At 36.8% G+C, this 19,608-nt stretch overlaps 2 protein-coding genes and 1 pseudogene across 9 annotated transcripts in view; all 3 read left to right on the top strand.

Annotated features, from left to right (window-relative positions):
• Positions 1 to 2,871, top strand: part of CCDC112 (coiled-coil domain containing 112) — a 29,553-nt gene extending 26,682 nt beyond the window's left edge. For 2 of the 4 annotated variants that reach the window (XM_517884.7, XM_009449525.5), the window contains 3 exons: positions 434 to 529; positions 1,231 to 1,349; positions 2,308 to 2,871. In XM_517884.7, the coding sequence (XP_517884.2) occupies positions 434 to 529; positions 1,231 to 1,349; positions 2,308 to 2,350 (258 nt within the window). In that variant the 3' untranslated portion in view covers positions 2,351 to 2,871. The remainder of the gene's footprint in view (positions 1 to 433; positions 530 to 1,230; positions 1,350 to 2,307) is intronic. The other 2 variants (XM_009449524.5, XM_063810587.1) reach the window with 1 other exon arrangement.
• A 1,977-nt stretch (positions 2,872 to 4,848) lies between these two features.
• On the top strand, positions 4,849 to 5,641 carry LOC107974814 (small ribosomal subunit protein uS5-like; annotated as a pseudogene).
• A 1,688-nt stretch (positions 5,642 to 7,329) lies between these two features.
• The window catches only part of PGGT1B (protein geranylgeranyltransferase type I subunit beta), a 77,347-nt gene continuing 65,068 nt past the window's right edge, over positions 7,330 to 19,608 (top strand). For 2 of the 5 annotated variants that reach the window (XR_010156976.1, XR_010156975.1), the window contains exons 1-2: positions 7,331 to 7,507; positions 16,955 to 17,073. Coding sequence is in view for 2 of the 5 variants with exons in the window: in XM_009449522.5 (XP_009447797.5) it covers positions 7,368 to 7,507; positions 16,955 to 17,073 (259 nt within the window). In the remaining 3 variants the exon portion in view is untranslated. Of the gene's footprint in view, positions 7,508 to 16,954; positions 17,074 to 19,608 lie in introns of all 5 variants that reach the window. The other 3 variants (XM_009449522.5, XM_526978.8, XR_008548063.2) reach the window with 2 other exon arrangements.

Below are 19,608 nucleotides of genomic sequence, written 5' to 3'. Positions count from 1 at the left end.
GTTCATATATAAAAATCTTCCTAAGTAACAAAAGTTCCCATTCCTCCTCATACACCCCAAAAATAAACAGGACACATAATAAAATAAAAAAATAAAACCCACAAAACAGAAAATATAAAATAATGAGAGATCTGAAATCAGACATACCTGCATTGATGAATGGAAATGGGCTTAACTCACCTATTAAAAGGGAGTTTTAGGTTGAACCTTAAAGGAAAACAAGAGATGCCTAAAATAAAATAATACAGAAGGGATGTGCATGTGTTAACATTTATATTCAGAGAAAATAAAGCTCTTAGGCTTTGTTGGAAAGAATTAATATTGAAGGAATATTGATAGGTAAGGTAATTTAATTTTACTTGTGAACAACTAAATTTTGAACAAATTCTAGTTCACATGCTTTCTTAATGCTATGGGTTTTTTTTTTTTTAAGGATTTACATAAACTTGAATTGAAAATTCTAGATAGACAGGCAAAGGAAGATGAAAAGGCACAAAAACAAAGAAGACTGGCAAAATTAAAAGAAAAGGTACTCTGCACGAGATTATTTTCATTGTTATTATCCTAATTCCTTGATTTGTAAGGATACTGACATCAAATCTATTTCCTTTATATCTCACCTTATTTCTATAACATCTACTTTAAATTTCGTACTTATTTACATATTAGCAAGCATAACTTGGTACAATTTAAGCAACCATTATTTGAATTCTGTCATTTTACCTTATGAGCACCATTTTCTTTCACTCTGAATTATTGTTTCCCCTACTTGTCATTTAAAAATTTGTTTCTATATGAACCTTTATTTTAGATCAATGGCAGCTATGAGCATTGCTTAATCTCTCTTGCAGTACTCAGAGCTAAAGAAGTTGGTGACCCTCATGGATAAAACGGAAGACTTATTGGTAGTTACTTATCCTAAATTTGTTGTCTGGCTATATCACTAGCATACTTAGCTGCATTACATTTCTCTCATAATAGAAATAGAAAAATAGGAATAGAATAAAATAATAGAACTAAAAGAAATAAACTAACAGTTTATGAATAGATTGATGTAGTCTAAATTTTCTTTTAGCTATATGAGCCCAATGAGAAGTTTACTGAGGTTATTAATGGTTTTATTAGCCAATATCAACTATGTCTTTTAAAACTGCACTAAGGCTTTTACTTATTTACTAGTACAAACTGAGTTTGTATAATTAACTGGTACTATTTTACTTCTGATTACAGGTTGAAAACAATGTTAGTAGAGATCCCTCTAGGCTTTACAAACCCACCAAAGGTTGGGAAGAACGAACCAAAAAGATAGGACCAACAGGCTCTGGGCCACTTCTACATATCCCACATAGGTAAGAAAGAGTTAGAATTGGTGTTCATTTAGTAATTTAATTGCTGCATGTTTATATTTTATGCACTTACTATATGTAAATTATATTTTTCATATATATATGAAAATATAATATATAAGTGTGTATAATATATAAATGTTTTTTACCTAAATCATTTTTTATATAAATATATAACATATTTATATAATATATAAGAATATATAATATCTATAAATATACATATTTTTTCATATATATATGAAAAAAATATATATATATTTGCCTTTCAGGTCACTTTTATTTAAAAATAAACAGTAGATAAAAGTAAAAGTAGGTCGGGTGCAGTGGCTTACGCCTGTAATCCCAGCACTTTGGGAGGCCGAGGAGGACGGATCACGAAGTCAGGAGTTTGAGACCAGCCTGGCCAACATAGTGAAACCCCATCTCTACTAAAAATCCAAAAAAAATTAGCCAGGCATGGTGGTATGCACCTGTAGTCCCAGCTACTTGGGAGGCTGAGGCAGGTAGAATCACTTGAACTTGGGAGGCAGAGGTTATGGTGAGCCGAGATCGTGCCACCTGGGTAACAGTGAGACTCCGTCTCAAAAAAATAAATAAATAAATAAAGTAAAAGTAGTACCTGATGCCCTATATTACATTCATGTTAGTAGATGCCATTTTCTGCCTTTTTCACATTAATATTTATTTTTATAAGGAGAGTAGTATTGAAAAAGAATGAATGAAAGATTGATAGATTAATAAGTAGATTAACTGATTGGTTTGTCTGTCAATCAGTTTGAGAGCTAGAGCTAGAAATAAAACCTTAATGAGGGTTGCAAACCTACATGCCCATATGAACCAGCCAAACAATATGCAGGGTAGGTTATATATATATTTTAAAGTTAGCATTTAATCAGATAGGGTTTTTTCTTTTTAATTTCCTACATATTTACAATTGCTTTTCTCTTTTTCTCCTTAGGGCTATTCCAACCTGGAGACAAGGAATACAGAGAAGAGTATGAGATAATGAAATTGCTACTCAGTTGATAAGAATGTTAACATACTAAGTTATACCAGGGAGAGAGTGACTAACCACATTCTTTAAATATCAATAGCTTAGTCAGATTGATTATTGTGCCGTATTGTGAATTGAGAGGTATTAAGTTTCATGAGGCTTTGTCATTAGTATTCCTGCTTCTACCAAGAAGGTATTTAATATATGTGTTGGCCTATTATTGATGTAAAAGTTATTTAAATAAGTTAATGTTAGAAACATTATTCAATTTAAATACTGAAAACATTTCAAAGAGATTTTGTTTTTGTTATAGCATAGCAAAATAAATTGGAACAATCATACAATGACATTTTTTAAACCAAAATTTTGTAACTTTTATAACTTGGAGTTAAGTTAGCTTGAGTAACAAAAAGGTAAAGTGGTTTTTGTTTAGAGTTATGAAATGTTAGTACTTTTTCTATGTTTAACAAATTGGCAGTTTGTCAGTTATGACATTTTTGTGTAATAAATATTTTGTACTTGTTTGAAGCATGCTTTGTTTTATATAGAGAATATTTATTTAAAAAATATGTCTCTCATATACCCTATTAATTGTATTATTGATATAATCTTTTTGGTTTCCTTCAGCAATTCCAAATTTTCCTTCAGCCTTTCTGGATTTCACAGATTTATAAAATCTTTGTGTCTTTCACATCTTCCTGGCTAATGCAGTTTTCTTTTCTGCTTCTGTTTGCCTCAAAATAGGAAAATTCTTTGTTCTGAAACATCATCTGAAATAAGCCAGCTTTAAAATACTGTGATTTCTCTTGATGGCACTTAAAATGTTTTAGGTGGGGCATGGTGGCTCATGCTTGTAATCCCAGCACTTTCAGAGGTCAAGGTAGGAGAATTGAGGCCTGGAGTTTGACACTAGCCTGGGCAACACAGGGAGACCCTGTCTCTACAGAAAAAAAAAAAAAAAAGTTTAATTAACTGGGTATGGTGGCACACACCTGTAGTCCCAGCTACTTGGGAGGATAAGGTGGGAGGATCACTTGAACCCAGGAGTTCCAGGTTGCAGTGAGCTACGATGGCACCACTCTACTCCACCCTGGGTGAGAGAGAGACCCTGTCTCTAAAATGAATGAATGAAGGAATGAATGAATAAGATCTTTTTAAAGCTGTTAGATTAACATATTGGGGCAAAAGAGTTAGTTCTTAAATTTCTAAACTTTTATACATGAAAACACAATGTAATTGAATACAGTTCAACTTTTCATATTATAAAATATTCCTTTCTAACGTTATTTAATTTGTTCTCATAGGAAAGATACTATATACATAAAAACACAAGAAATTTATCTCATAAATCTTTTTTTATCTTAATCTTTCATTGTTTGTCTTTCATTGTTAATGGGATGCATTTAGGTTAAATGACTCAGTTAGAAAGGTACTATGAGTAGCGGTCAAAATCTTTTCTTATTTTACAGTTAATATTCAAAATAGATGGCTTCCAAATTTTAGAAACTGAATTCTGATTTGTACAGTTATTGGTGCAGAATGAGAAAGTTGACATAAAAGATCCTTAAACAGCAGTGCTGATTTTGTTATCCAAAACTTTTTTGTAATGATTTGAAGTAGTTCAGAGATAAAATATAGAGGCTGGGTGCAGTGGCTCAGGCTTGTAATCCCAGCACTTTGGGAGGCCAAGGTGGGCGTATCACTTGAGGTCAGGAATTCAAGACCAGCCTGGCCAACATGGTAAAACCCCATCTCTACTAAAAATACAAAAATTAGCCTGGTGTGGTAGTTCACGCCTGTACTCCCAGCTACTTGGGAGGCTGAGGCAGGAGAATCGCTTGAACCCGGGAGGCGGAGGTTGCAGTGAGCTGAGATTGTGCCACTGTACTCCAGCCTGGGCAACAGAGTGAGACTCCATCTCAAAAAATAAATACATAAATAAAACATAGAGCAAGATGAGGAAATTAAAAGCAGAACTGAGAAGCTACAAGATACAGAAAATGTTTCTTACATATTGCTTTTTTACATGTTGCTTTTTGTTGCACCGAAATGCAGCTTTCAAATTCCTGTATCCAAGGTAAGCATTCTGGATGATGTGATTCTTATGGCTTTGTTTTTTTATTTTTTTTTAAATAAAGAAAAGTATGGAAGTTCCTCTGAAGAAATCAGTTTTTCTAGCTGAATCTGAAATAAATGAATTTATTATATAGATCCTTTATATAAAAGATGTAAGATAAACACAAATATCTTCAGTTACAGACTTCATAGAAGTTACAGGTTCATAAACAAGATGTCAAATAAATATTTCTTATACTGGTTTAAAAAGTACATTAGCTTTTTCTCTGAGAAAACACCAAATCGCGGATGATGCCGGTACAGCGGGGGACCTGGGAGGCCCGGAGGCCCGGGGGGCTCTGGGATGGGGAACTGGGGTCTCAGCCGGCCCTGGGATGGGGAACTCGTGTCGCGGCCATGGACGGGGCCGGGGCCAACTGCAGAGCTCGTGGAGGCAAGACCAAGGACAAGGAGTAGATGGTTGTCACCAAGCTGAGCTGCCTGGTCAAGGACATGAAGATTAAGTCCCTGGAGTAGATCTATCTCTTCTCTCTGCCCATCAAGGAGTCTGTGATCATTGACTTTTTCCTGGGGCCTCTCTCAAGGAGGAGGTTTTGAAGACGTGCCAGTGCAGAAGCAGACCCGCACCGGCCAGAACACCAGGTTCAAGGCGTTTGTTGCCATCAGGGACAGTGGCCACACTGATCTGGGTGTTAAGTGCTCCAAGGAGGTGGCCACTGCCATCTGCGGGGCCATCATCCTGGCCAAGCTCTCCGTTGTGCCCATGCGCAGAGGCTACTGGGGGAACAAGATCGGCAAGCCCCACACCATCCCTTGCAAGGTGACAGGCTGCCACGGCTCTGTGCTGGCGCGGGTCATCCCTGCGCCCAGGAGCACTGGCATCGTCTCGGCCCCCATGGCCAAGAAGCTGCTGCTGATGGCAGCTATCAATGACTTCTACACCTCAGCCAGGGGCTGCACTGCCATCCTGGGCAACTTCGTCATGGTCATTTTTTATGCCATCTCTAAGGTCTACAGCAGGCTGAACCCTGACCTCTGGAAGGAGACTGTATTCACCAAGTCTCCCTATCAGGAATTCACTGACCACCTCCTCAAGACCCACACCAGAGTCTCCGTGCAGAGGACCCAGGCTCCAGCGGTGGCTACAACATAGGGTTGTACAAGAAAAATAAAATGAAGTAAGCCTGGAAACAAAAAAACTACATTAATAAGAAATATAGAAAAAACACTAAAGAAGAAATGTTATAAAGTACCCATAATTCCAGGGTAACTTTTTCAAAAAACATACCTACATATTTTTAAATTGTTACAGTCATATAGTACATATTAATTACTATGCTATAATTGCATTACACATTTTCGTACATTTCTACCTAATTCAAACATTATCATGTAATGGCTAAATAACACTCAATTATATAGATGTTCTATCATTCCCATTCTGTTATGCACATGCCAAAAATCTTGTATGGATAAAATCACTCATGGAAAGCCTTTTACCGACCTAGGAGGCATTCTGTATTATCTCTGAATGAGTCCCACATTGCAAATTTTTCCTCTAGATTTGGATCAGATTGCTAGTCCTTGAGCTGAGAATCAGATGAAACATTTGGCTTCCCTAACTTAAGGGCCATGTTTATTAGAATTAATTTTCTGAGAATGTATAGAGTGTCCATAGCTGATTCCAGTAAGTTAAATGTGTATAAGACTCCACTTTAAAAATCTTCAGGCATTTGGGGGTATGTGTGCTAAGTGAGAGATCTTAATTTTAATAACAGTGGAAACTCCAGACTGGGAACACCTGAAGGGCAAGGACTGTGAGCTCCGTATTTGTAGGGAAGTACCGAGGACAGCCTAGAATCCGTCTGTGGCTGTTAAATGCGGTATTTTGTAAAGACATGCAGGAATACCTGTGAATAAGTAGTTAATAGTACCAAAAATTATTCAGAGCACTTTGGATTGTTGAATAAGTGTAAGATTACCCCAGCCCATAGAGTATAAGAATTACATTTTCTAAGAAAGCTAACAAAATTAAACCCAAAATTTTATTAGCTAAATTGATCACAGGGAACCTAGTTTAGTTATATTATTGGGTGGATCCCCCCACCCGCTACTCAGGAATGCCTCATGAAAGTTTAAAGGACATAGTATAGCGGCTAAACAACTTAAATCCCTATTTCTGGAAAAAAGAACTAGAAGCATGTTTAAATTTTTTAGAATGCAGGTAATTGGAGAAGATATTGAGCTTATTTTGCTGTTGCAGATTGATGCACCATTGATTCTTGATAACACGTCGACTCAAGCAAAGTAAAATCTGTAAGATTTGTAAAAGAATGACGCAAGCAGTCATATATAGGTATGAATATGCATGTTGTATATGTTTGGGGGCATTATACACAGATTTTTAAGTGATTCCTGGTATCCAGAAAGGATTAAGATTAGGAAAGTCTCTGAGCTTTTGTAGTGTCAATAAACATTTATCTCCACTGGTTTGTTTTTCTGTTTCCCTAACCGTTCGGCTTAAAACTGGCCCTCCAAAAATGAATCTGTTAGCAAGTTTATACTGATCCATCCTCGTTTTCAGATATACCATCCTCAGGTTCTACAGAGCCAGAATTGTCTCAAAGCGTACTTGATGCTTTTGACCTTGCGCTTCCCAAGATAAAAATTCTGACGGAGGGATTTGTGGACTTGATTTTCACAAGGCCTGCGAGGTGTTTACAAGCCTCGAGGGCTTTGAGTAGAAAAGGTAGGGTCATGCGCTAGCTAGGGAGATATCGGAGAGTGGAAGTGCTGCACAGGACCCAGATGATAGCGGTTTCAAATACTGGCTTAGTCTGCGGCGGGCGCAGGTCCCCTAACCCGGCCCCTCTGGTTCAGCATAGGGGGGTTCTTTCTCTCCGCGGGCACTGATTCCGGGTCGCGGCGGACGTCGCTTCCGGAGCAGCATGGCGGCCACTGACGACGAGAGGCTAGCAGGGAGCGGTGAGGGAGAGCGGCTGGATTTCTTACGGGATCGGCACGTGCGATTTTTCCAGCGCTGCCTCCAGGTTTTGCCGGAGCGCTATTCTTCACTCGAGACAAGCAGGTAACTCGTGGCACAGTCAGCCAGGCTGGCACAAGGCCCGGGCTCCAGCGGAAAGGCGCGGCGGAGTCGGACCGCAAACTGGGCGCCGGAAGGGGGCTGCGCGGCCGCCCACTTGGCACTGACTGGTTTCAAGTGGGCTTGAGGTTACCCCCACTCTCCCGCCGTACGGTGGGAAGGTCTGGAAGGCTGTAGGTCGAGGGCTGTAGCATCTCCAGTTTCCGGCTTTTTCACTTCCCTTTTCTTCTGGCAACTCTGAGCTGCTTTTTTACCCGCTCCCATAGCCTGTCACTTTGCCTCATTACTTCCGAGTATAAAAGGAAAAGGACAAAGTTTGTCGTCGTATTTTTAGATGAATACTTCTGTGCATCCTTGTCCTCTCTAAAGTCATTAACTCTTAATAGAGTGTCTGTATGGTGTTTTATGTGTAGGAGCGGCAGAGAACCTCTAAGGTCTTAGAAACTTTGTGGGAACTATAAATCTAATGGTAGGCGAAAGAGGTGCGGTGTTGCGTGAAGCAGCCTGTTAAAAGTATTGCAATAGCTGAAGAGTGTGGTGCGGCAGAGACTAAGCGACTTAATTTACAGTAAAAGCTGGGGATGAGAAGAAAGAAAGGAGAAGGCAATCTTTGCTCCGCATTGCTGTGTTTTGAAGTGAGGCTCAAAAGCTGCTTGAGACTGGATGGGAGGAAAGAGCGGCTTGTTTTTGCTGTGTTCTCTCCCCACGTTTTCCAAATTCTGATTTGCTGGTGTATTTTGAACACTGCATGACCGGATCAGTTTGGGGAGCTTTGCAGATTACTTCTGCACACTTGGTCAAGAACTACATTATGGTAGGTGCCAGAGTACAGCTGAACAAGACAAGCATTTGTATAGAGTTCTGTGCTATATGTTAGTGTAGTGTTCATAGGAGTATATAGACAGGCATGTACATAATCCAGATATCTCTAGAGAGGCCTTCCTTAAACACCCTTCCTAAAGGGACCACTTCCAATGACCACCTCACATTACGTATGTATTGGTTTATTTGTTTAATGTCTTTCTATTACACTGGATTATAAACTTCACAAAGGTAACATTTTCGTCTATCTTGTTTACTTCTATACTTAGGACTGGGCTGCCCTGTCCAATCTGGTAGCCACTAGCCACATTTGGCTATTTCGGTTTGAATTAATTAAATCAAATTAAAAATTAAGTTATTCTTTTGGTAGTAGCCACCACATTTCAAGTACCCAGTTGCCATATTGGCCAGTGGCAATTGTTTCTATTTCAACATTTGCAACAGCTTAGTCCTTTTGGTCAACATTGCACTAGGATCTTAAATAGTACCTGGTATCTGAGAAGCACTAAGAAATATTTGTTGAATAATGTGAGCTGAGCCCTGAAGGATGAACAGATTCTTACAAAAGAAAGAGTGAAACGTTTATATTCCTTCCTCCTCTCATAGGTGTTGATCGATTAGCAGAGCCTATATCTTCACTGAAAGATTCAGATTTCCAAACCGAAAGGTTATGATTGTAGTGATATGAGATGTTTTAAAATGTTGATAAATCGTTTATATCTTAATAGGGATTAATTTTATGTGAATTCAAAGCGTTTAGATAAAAAGTCTTCCATCCTGTTTTTGTTATTCATACATAATGTGCATATTTATCATATACATACACTGCTTAGATACATGCAGTGTATAAGTCCTGTGAGCTGATTAAATTGTGATTGTTAAACAGTTGAACTTTGCTTGCAGCTATCACTATAAGTCTGTGATTGCATTTTCAAAATGCCAATGTGTTTGGCCTGTTTTATAAAATTCCAGCTTGGACAAATCCATATAGAATAATGCACATTGGCATTAAACTGTGTAATTCTGTTCACAGCATAAGTAAAACAGCACAAATTTTCTGACTTATTTAACTTTAGTATGAGCATAGGATCGACACCAGGTGTTATATAACACCTTGGTGCATTGGTTAAGCAATATTGTGTCCTTTTTTGTCTAATGTTTGTCACATGAATAGAATTTTTACATCATTTTGGTTTTCTTATAGCCTAGTTAACCGCATTTAAGATAACTGCATATGTCAGTTTCTGTAGTGATTTTAAGTTTTTCTCTTTCCTAACTCACAGACTTTATTTTCTTTAGCACTAAGTTCTTTTGTGGTGCATGTGATTCATAACTGACTTTAAAATGCTTGTGAAGAAACTCCAACCTTTTCAGCAAAGGTGACTGGTCACAAAGTTTCTGCTGATTTTTAAGACAAAACAGTACATTGGGCAAGCCACAACTCTTACCTGGTATTGCAGTTAAATTCCACAGTCATTCATAGAGTGCCTCCCCATGTGTCTAGGTACAGGTATACAGTGTTAAACTAATGATTCAGGTGTTCCTCTGTTCGTTTCTTTTTACCAATAGGTATGAAAAAGCTTTGAGAAGGCTAATATTAGACTGGATATTTAGACACTTATTTTCTGATTCACCATTTTGGCAAAATTACTCTTATTTTCCTGTTTCTTTTAGCCTGACCAATAGGAATAATTTTTACTTTTCTAGTGACAATGACTTTATGAAAATAAAAAGTGTATTGTCTGTGGTTTCATCAGAGATTTTTCTTTTATATTGACTTCTTAAAATGATAGTTACTAGTTTATAATCCAAGTGAATATTAAATCTTGGGTTGGGAGCTTTGTCAATTACCAGGTTTCTTTTACAAGTAGTTTAGGGAGTTTAGTTTGGTTATGAGTTATTGTTGCCATTTGTATTGGGGTAATAGGAATTAGAGTAGTCCTTTTTATTAAGGAACAAAGTAGTGACAATTTTCTGTTATTTTTACAGTCACTTCTTCTAGAAGAAGGGTTTAGGCAGTTAGCTTTTATTTCACAAAGCATTTACAATCTAGCTAGTCTTTGTATTCTCATGTCCCTCTATTTTCCCCTGTGTATCCTGTGTTGTAACCTCTCTGCTGCCTCCCATTCTGCAACTACTTTGTTCTTTCGTTTCCTCCCTTATCTTTTTTTTTTTTTTTTTTTTTTTTGAGACAATCTCACTCTGTCACCAGGCTGGAGTGCAGTGGCACCATCTCTCCTCACTGCAGCCTCCGCCTCCTGGGTTCAAGTGATTCTCCTGCCTCAGCCTCCCAAGTAGCTGGGACTACAGGTGTGTGCCACCACGCTCAGCTAATTTTTTGTATTTTTAGTAGAGATGGGGTTTCACCATGTTGGCCAGGATGGTCTTGGTCTCTTGGCCTTGTGATCCGCCCGCCTCGGCCTCCCAAAGTGCTGGGATTACAGGCGTGAGCCACCGTGCCCAGCCCCCTTATCTTAAATATATCACAGTCTAGCAGTACATCTTTCAAAGTGTAGTGGTGGGAGACTCTAAGTAATGGCTTGTATGTGCTTATAAAAATGCACATACCTGGGCCCCTTCCCAGACCTTCATTGGATCCTGTGTGGGCCTTGAGAGTCTGCATTATAACAAGCATCTCAGGTGGTTCTAAAGCAGGCTGAAGTTAGAGACTGTTTGCCTTATAGGAGAAACAAATACGCAGTTATTACAGCAGTGATTCCCAACTCTAATGTGTATGTGAATCACTTGGGGATCTTGTTAAAATGCAGATTCTGATTGCATAAGCCTGGGTCATTGTATTTTTAGATGAATACTCCTGTGCATCCCTGTCCTCTGTAAAGTTATTAACTCTTAATAGAGTGTCTGTACGGTGTTTTATGTGTAGGAGCAGCAGAGAACGTTTAAGGTCTTAGAAATTTACTTTACGGGAACTGTAAATCTAATGGTAGGCGAAAGAGGTGCGGTGTTGCATGAAGCAGCCTGTTAAAGTATATTGCAATAGCTGAGGAGTGTGATGCTGAGTGTGAGCCGGAGATGCTGCATTTCTGACAAGTGCCCAGATGATTTTGATATGGCTAATCCCCTGACTAGACAAAATGATTGTGATATTCTGAGGGCATTCTGGAAGTGCCTAAGTAGCTCAGCCTGAAGAGAGACAGGGACTAGAGAATGCTTCTTGGAAGAAGTAATCCCAAAGCTAAATCTTAAAGAATGTGTTCCAGTGTTTTGTTGTTGTTGTTGTTGCAAATGGACAATAAGAAGAATAAAGCTGGAGAAGTGAGTGTTGAGCAGAAAACTTCAATTAGTTCTCTAGTAGTGGTTCAAAATGTAAAGGGATATGGTAGGAATGTAATCTGAAGAGGTAGGCATGCATCAGATCATGGAAAGCTTTGTGTGCTTGTCTAGAAACATGAGTTGGATATCATGTGACAGGAATAGTCATTTATATAGTCATATATCACATGGTACAGGACCAGAACCAGGGAGACCAATGAGGACACTCATGTGGTAGTCCAGGAGAGAGATGCTGAGGCAGTGAAGTAGGGCTAGAAAAGAGGGGATGAAGAAAAAGGAGGAGTCCCAGGATTCTTGAATTGGAACTGCTATCTGGTCTGGAGAATAAAAGGCAAAAGGAGCCAGTTGAGAAAGGAAGAAGATGATTTATATAATAGCAGTTAACATGTAATCTCCTTAAGGTTAGGAAGCTTTATTCATTTTTGTGGTGACATCTAGTCTGTAGTAGGTGTTCAGTAGATGTTTCTTATTGAAAAAGTATGATAGTAGAAAAACTATTTTACAAGTTAAATAATTCCACAGATATGTGACTGTACTTAAAAGTATTTACCAGTTGAATCAGCCATTGAAAAATAATTATAAATGAAGAATAATGCTTAAAATTCCAGAATTCGTGCAGTCTTTCAGTCATTTGTTTCGAAGTATTATGGCAGCATCTATGTGCTAGTATTTTAACTTCATGATTAAGTCTAATGTATCGTCTAAGGCTCTCTCTTCACTGACATGGTTATCAATTTTATTTGTGTTCTTATTTCTTAATGTAGATGCTTATTTATAATTTTAGATGCAATATGATGTAGTCATAGGCCCATCTGGTATCTAGGCAGGAATGTAGTCCATTGTTTAAGACACTTGTTTAAGACACTTGGTAAAGGATGGGGTTGCACCACAAAGGGTCAGGACAAGGGATCCAAAGTTTGGGAATCTAGTCAACTCTCATAAATTAGTGTTTTCAGTATATTTCTTATATCAGTATGACTAAGTTCTTTTTTCCACTGTCCAGACTATAGACTGTTTTTCATTCTTTTTTTTTTTTTTGTGATGGAGTTTTGCTATTGTTGCCCAGGCTGGAGTGCAATGGCACGATCTCGGCTCACTGCAACCTCAGCTCACTGTAACCTCCACCTACTGGGTTCAAGTGAGTCTTCTGCCTCAGCCTCCCTAGTAGCTGGGATTACGCCCACCAACACGCCTAGCTGACTTTTTGTATTTTTAGTAGAGATGGAGTTTCACCATGTTGGCCAGGCTGGTCTCGAGTTCCTGACCTCAGTTGATCCACCCACTTTGACCTCCCAAAGTGCTGGGATTGCAGGAGTGAGCCACTGCGCCCATCCTTCTTGTTGTTCTTATTTAATCTTTGGGGTATGCGTGTTCTTAAGCCTGGAATATTTGACATCTTTTGGAGACACTTAGGTTAACCCTCTTGTCTGTGAATTGATTCTTTGGTAAAGCAACTTGATTGGGGGTTGGGGGATGTTACTTTTTCATCCTTGTAAGATAAACTTCTTATACTTATTGTTCAGAGTGAGAGAAGAGGGGTGAACAGAAAGATATTGTTTGCTTATTTACACTTCTCAGGCTGCAGATTCAGATTGAGTTCTAGGGAAAAGAAGAAACAGAATAAACAGATATTCTCTGAAAGAAGTAAAAATAACTTCATTGGCTTGATTTTAGGTGCGTGTGTTCCCACAATTACCCCTCTATACACCTGTGCTGAGTCAGGTTGCCCAGCAGTTTATTCCCAAGTAGAAGTCATCTAGGAACCATAAAACCCTACATTATACTATTTCTCTCGGAGGCCCACAGCCCAAAATTCCTTTGTGTTTTTTGTGGCTTGTTTTAATTCTCCCTCTTTCAGTTTTAGGACTACTTGAGAATTCTTATGTGATTGGAAGAGGAATGGTTTCCCAGACTATTTTAAAGGAGGCCAGATATTTGCCCCAAAGTGACTTATTGGTTCTGTCTGCCAAGCATTTCTGATGGGATCTCTTTTTATAAACATAAGCCATTCACCATAACTCTGTTACTCTCATAAACCTTATGGTCTCAACCTAAGTCTTCACCTATGAGTTGAAAATGCTGGACTTTCAGGAGCCCTTAATAATTAAGTATGCAAGATTTTAAAATACCATCACATGGCTGATTTCTTGTATTTGGCACTTACGCATTCATATCCAGCAGCAAGTAACATGACAAACAGATCATTCAGATAACGTATACAGATAAGAGTATGACCTTAAAGCAGGTTTTCTCAACCTCAGCACTATTGACATTTTAGGCCAGATAATTCTTGGTTGTATGGACCTGTCCTGTGCATTGTAGACATTTAGCAGCAGCCGTGGCTTTTACCCACTTGATGCCAGTAACTCCCTCCTCCACTGTGACAACCAAGAATGTTTGATTATGATATATTATGTTAGGGTCAGTGTTCCCAGTAGAGAACCACTGTTCTCGAACAGTGCTTCTGAAACCTGCCTGCACGTTAAAATTACCTGGGAAGTTAAATACAAAAACAAACCCAAAGGAAATACAAAAACAAACCCAAAGGGCCCAGACCCCACCTTACACCCATAGATTTGATTGTTAAGTAGGACCTTGATCTCTGTGTTATGTTGGTGGTGTTTTGGTCGTTTGTTTTTAAGCAGATTCTAATGAGCAGTTTTTAAGCAGATTCTAATGAGAAGCACCCCTGTGGAGAATACCACTTTGGGACTTAGACTTCTTGAGTAGTTTTGATTGTCTAGTGTTGAAATTTCAAGTAAATTACTTGAATTTTGGGGGCTTTATATTCTTCAGTTAGAAAATCAAAGAGATGGACTAGATCATTTCTGAATTTCTTAATTTTGAAAAAAATGCCAACTTGTTTTTATAGCCTTTTGCATAAATTCTCTTACTACATAGCTTTTACTGACAGGAAGATATTTGTTTTATCCATTGTCTGACCTCAAGTCCTTCATGTTTTCCTCCACTTTTGTCTCTGTCTTCTTTTTGCCCTTTTCCTTAATAACGCTTTAAATAAACTATATTAGTAGATGCTTAATTGTACCTGACTATAAATATAATCATTTACTTTATGTATTCTATCAAAACCAAAAAACCCTGTTAGAGCTCTCCGGGAGGGTTAGATGTAGTATTGCAGGTCCTTTATTAGTTCAGTAAATATTTGAGTGCATACAAACAAAGTGGACCTTATCTCATGAGACATAATTACCACCAAGGGCAGTGATTTTCACACTTTGTTGCTATTATGTAGAGGTTTTTCCCATGTCTAAAGGTTTATTGTGTTTGGAGAAGCACATTCCTCTGGGGAAAATGGTTACAACCAAGAGTCTATAGAAAAGGCCTGTAGTGTTATAGACTGTGATTAGATCCTAAAGTCGTTGTTACTCTTGTCCCTCCAAATCATGGCAAAGACCAAGGATAATGGCTTCCATTTATTGCGTGCTTATTGTGAGTAGGTAAGCACAATAACTGTATAAGGTATAGTAATGATTAAAATAATTATTGGAAGCTGATTAGAAAAGTTTAGGTGTCCTGCCCAGAGTCATGTGGTCAGTCTAGTGAAATTGGCCAACTTGAAATTTGACTGCAGAGTCTGAGCTTTGAAGTAGTGTGCAACACTGCTTCCCACATAAAGGAGTTCCACTGCCCTTAATATAATCCTGATCTTACCTAGATAAATTACCTCTCTAATTCAAATAGATCTCAGTGTGTTGTTAGGATTAAATTGAGATAATATATGAGAAATGTCCCAGCTCAGTGTCTAATACATGGTAATAGTCTCTCAATAAGATGTTTCCCAAATATTTATTTCTGAAGTGCACCCAAATCTCTGTAGTTTTAGTTTTTGCCCTTAAGCTTTGTTTGGAATTAAATTACTTTCTGATATCTCCTCCTGTTATCTAATGGATGCTGCTAGTCTTTTTCCACCAGGGATCAGAGCGATAATTTGCCCTAAAAAAAAAAAAGAAAAGAAATCACTATTTTCTCATCTCTCCTAAAGTTGGTACAGATTGAGCATCCCTAATCCAAAAATCTGAGAGACTCCAAAATCAGAAACGATTTGAGCACTGACATGATGCCACAAGTGAAAAATTCCACACATAAGTGCTTAACACTAACTTTGTTTCATGCACAAAATTGTTAAAGTATTATATAAAATAAGCTTCGTGTGTAAGATGTATATGAAATTTAAATGAATTTCATATTTAGATTTGGGTCCTGTCCCAGTGGGGTATCATCTCATGTATATGCAAATATTCTAAAATCAAAAAAAAAAATCTGAAATCTGAAACAGTTCTGGTCCCAAGTATTTCAGATAAGGGATACTCAACGTGTAGTACTATTCTAGATAATACTATTCTAGATGCACAGGAGAGAAGTAAATTTATTACATACAGTAGATACCTCAGGGCATTAAGGCTTAATTATTTCTTAGAATTTTCATTGAAAAGGTTACAGAATACATCAGGTAGCTCTGCTGTAAAATTTTAGACCAGATAATTTGAAGTGTTAATTTATTACTATTAGTCATATGAATTGTTAGATTATGGAAATGATGTAACAGTACTCAATCAAGCTATACTAGAGACTGCTTCTCAACATGAAAGGAATTATATATAACAAATTCTTTGTGTTCAAAGTCATCGGTAAGATACTGATTTTTATATGAAAGCAAAGGTTTAGGTTTCTGATTTATAGTGTACAGTCTTAGAAGGGGAAGGTTTTGCTCTATAGTTTTTCATTCTGCCAAAGAATGCTCCTCTCTGGGAAAATAGAGTGTAAGTACATTTGTATTTTTTTAAATGTTTTGTATTTCTCAAAGCTTATTATAAATCTTTTCCCAAGGAATCATGTTATTTGTGAACACCTTTGAATTAAGATATTATTCTCATATTCCTCCAGAATTAAATACAAGCTATAATTGATCCTGACAAATTAGTGAAAATTGACATTTTCACATATTTCTAAGTCCTGTACTATTTGTACTGATTAGTTGTAGAGAATCCTTTTTTAAATCTACTTTAGCCTTCAGTTTGGTGATATTCTGGCTTCAGTGGGTCTTGTTTGTGTCAATGGGGTAGGATTGGTTTCTTAACCCCCAAATGTCCCCTTTTGAAAAATTGAAACAAAAGTCTGGACTGATAGTATTAAGTTACAAGAATATGTATATATGTATTTTTTGCTTTTGCAAGGTGGAAGTATTGTTTAAATTATTGGAAAATTAGAATGATTTTATTATTTTTCTAGACCAGGAAGACTTCAGACTTAAGTGGTATGATAGTTAAGATGGAATTTTACATTTTTTTCTTTTAGGTTGACAATTGCATTTTTTGCACTCTCCGGGCTGGATATGTTGGATTCCTTAGATGTGGTGAACAAAGATGATATAATAGAGTGGATTTACTCCCTGCAGGTCCTTCCCACAGAAGACAGTGAGTGAGTTTTTAGCATTTTATTTTTAGTGTGACTGGTTGTACCTGACATAACATGTGTTGGACTAGAAAATCTTAGTACTTACTTGTATACTGTTAACATATTTTATTTATCTGTGATTTTGTTGTAATGCAGCATTGCCATTCTGTTGAAATACAGTACTTAACAAATCTGATCATAATCTCAAGAAAACAATTTAGAGTTATCTGGAATTTAATAGAGATTCACAACTGTGGCACCATACTATGTTGTATACTTCCACTTTGATGACTACTTGTTGATTATTTATAGTCAGTATTTATGTTTGATTAGTTCTATAGCATTAACTGTGTTTTTCATTCCCAACAATTCTTGTCTTTTCAGTGAAAAACTCTTTGCCATCAAAAAGTTTTCTTTCATTTCCTGATTATTTTCCCTCCAATGTTTCATTAGCATTTTTAATGGTTTCTTAAAGCTCTTATATATGCTTCAGTCATTTTTATACTTAACACTTAAAAACTATTGATTAATTAAATGAATTCTCAGAGTTCATAAATTACATAATCAACTGCAAATATGCAAGTTTTTATAAACTCTGTTATTCACTCTATTAAGTATAAAATGTCTAAGATAGATATAACTTATACATGTTATAAATTCTAACCTTAAAAACATCAAACAAACAAACTCCTAGAAAATCATGCTTGTTTTTTTTTGTGGTTCGTTGGTTAGAGTAATCATATGTAAATCTCATCCAGTGAACTTTGGAGAAATAATAAGCTAAAACTTTACTTAGAAAGAAAGATTTTCTCTGTTTGACAGACGATCTTGAACATAGTTTGCGGCTATTTTATTCTTGAAGTTCATAGTGTTTGTTTTTATATAACTTTTTAAATCTATGCCTATTTACAAAGTCTTATTAAAAATTGATTGAAGTATTTTGAACTAGGTCTATCAGAATTAAATATATAAATATCTAATCACTTTTCTGCTAGCCCCAATGAAAGCATGTATAAGTTTGGTCAATAGTTACAGATCTAACATGTTGATGTGTAGGATTTATTGAATTTCTGCTAAGAGTACTACTCTTCTAAACCTGTAGAGAAGAGCTGTGATAAGTTGCAAGTTATGGTCCTCATTTTCCAGGAGCATGTGGCTGAGGCCACGTCTTAGTCCTAGTCACTTGCAAAATACATGTCAATTGTTGTTTTCCCTTTTTGCCAGGATGTTTTTTAATAGTTTAAGTGAAAGTCTGGGATTTTTTAAACAGTTAATTATTAGACTGAGGTATGGTAGAATTATTACAGATTGTGCTTGGTATTTTTTTTTAATTATAAGTACATGCCCGGTTTTTAAAGAAATGTATCTTACATGGTACAGATAGGAAATCATATACACACTGTGGCACATACGAAAGCTATTCCCTAAGTTCTTGCCGAAATATATTTTTATATTATTTTTTAATTAAAAATTTACTGAAACTCATACTCCTGAAATAAAATAGCTATTGTCTTTATAGAAAAGGATGGACCATAACATTTAATGAGAGAACTCAAGCTGCAGGTTATAGTTTCCAGACCATTGGTCACTTACTCACCATGCTTCCTACTTTCTGTCTTTTCTTCTATTTCCCCCCACTATTAAGGATTATTTGGTGGCTCCGTAATTGAGCAATTTTTTGGTCTGTTCTTTAATAAGTGTTTACTTCGCCCTACCATTTTATTAGTGAAATGAGTTTTTTATAACGCTATTATATCTGTGTTGTTTTAAAAAGCTACATACTTCTTCTCATTATTTAATCTTGTGAGAGATTTGCTATTATCTGGAGTTTCATATTATCCATAATAATTTTGTTTGTTACATAATCAACAGAGTGGCTAAAAATTAAAAAGGTGGAAAATAACAAGTGTTCACAAAAATGTAGCAAACTGGAACTCTCATTCACTGCTAAAGGAGCTTTATAGCTGCTTTGGAAAGCTATTTGGTTATATTTACTAAAGCTGAACATATGTATGTTCTATGACCCAACAGTTCTAGTGTATACTCAGCAGAAATTAAAACATGTTCCCCAAAAGATATGTTCTAGCATGTTTATAACAGTATTTTTTATAAGAGCCTACAACTAGTAATTATACAGACTACCCATCTTCAGTATAATGGATAAAGGATATATTAGCATATTCACACCATGGAAAATAATACAGTAATGGGAATGAACAGTCTACAACTACATTCAGTTATTTGAATGAGTGTCACAAGCATGTTTATGAGAGAAAGAAGTACATTGTATATCGTTCCATTTTTACAAAATACAAAAATAGGTCAAACCAGTCTGGGCATTTGGGGAGTACTAGAAGGAAGTGGGAGAGGCTTCTGGAGTGCTAGTCATGTACTTTTTCTTGAGCTGAGTGCTGGTTATACAGGTGAGTTTATTTTGAAAAAGTTCATGGAGCTTTTTAATTATTATAGGAGTACTTTTCTTATGTTTATTATACTTCAGGGAAAGTTTAAACATTTTTTGGAGTTAGAATTGCAGCTCACCACTCCTTTTGAGA

This window comes from Pan troglodytes, chromosome 4 (assembly GCF_028858775.2).
Source record: "Pan troglodytes isolate AG18354 chromosome 4, NHGRI_mPanTro3-v2.0_pri, whole genome shotgun sequence".
NCBI classification, from domain to species: domain Eukaryota; kingdom Metazoa; phylum Chordata; class Mammalia; order Primates; family Hominidae; genus Pan; species Pan troglodytes.
This window is presented reverse-complemented; position numbering and strand designations above follow the sequence as displayed.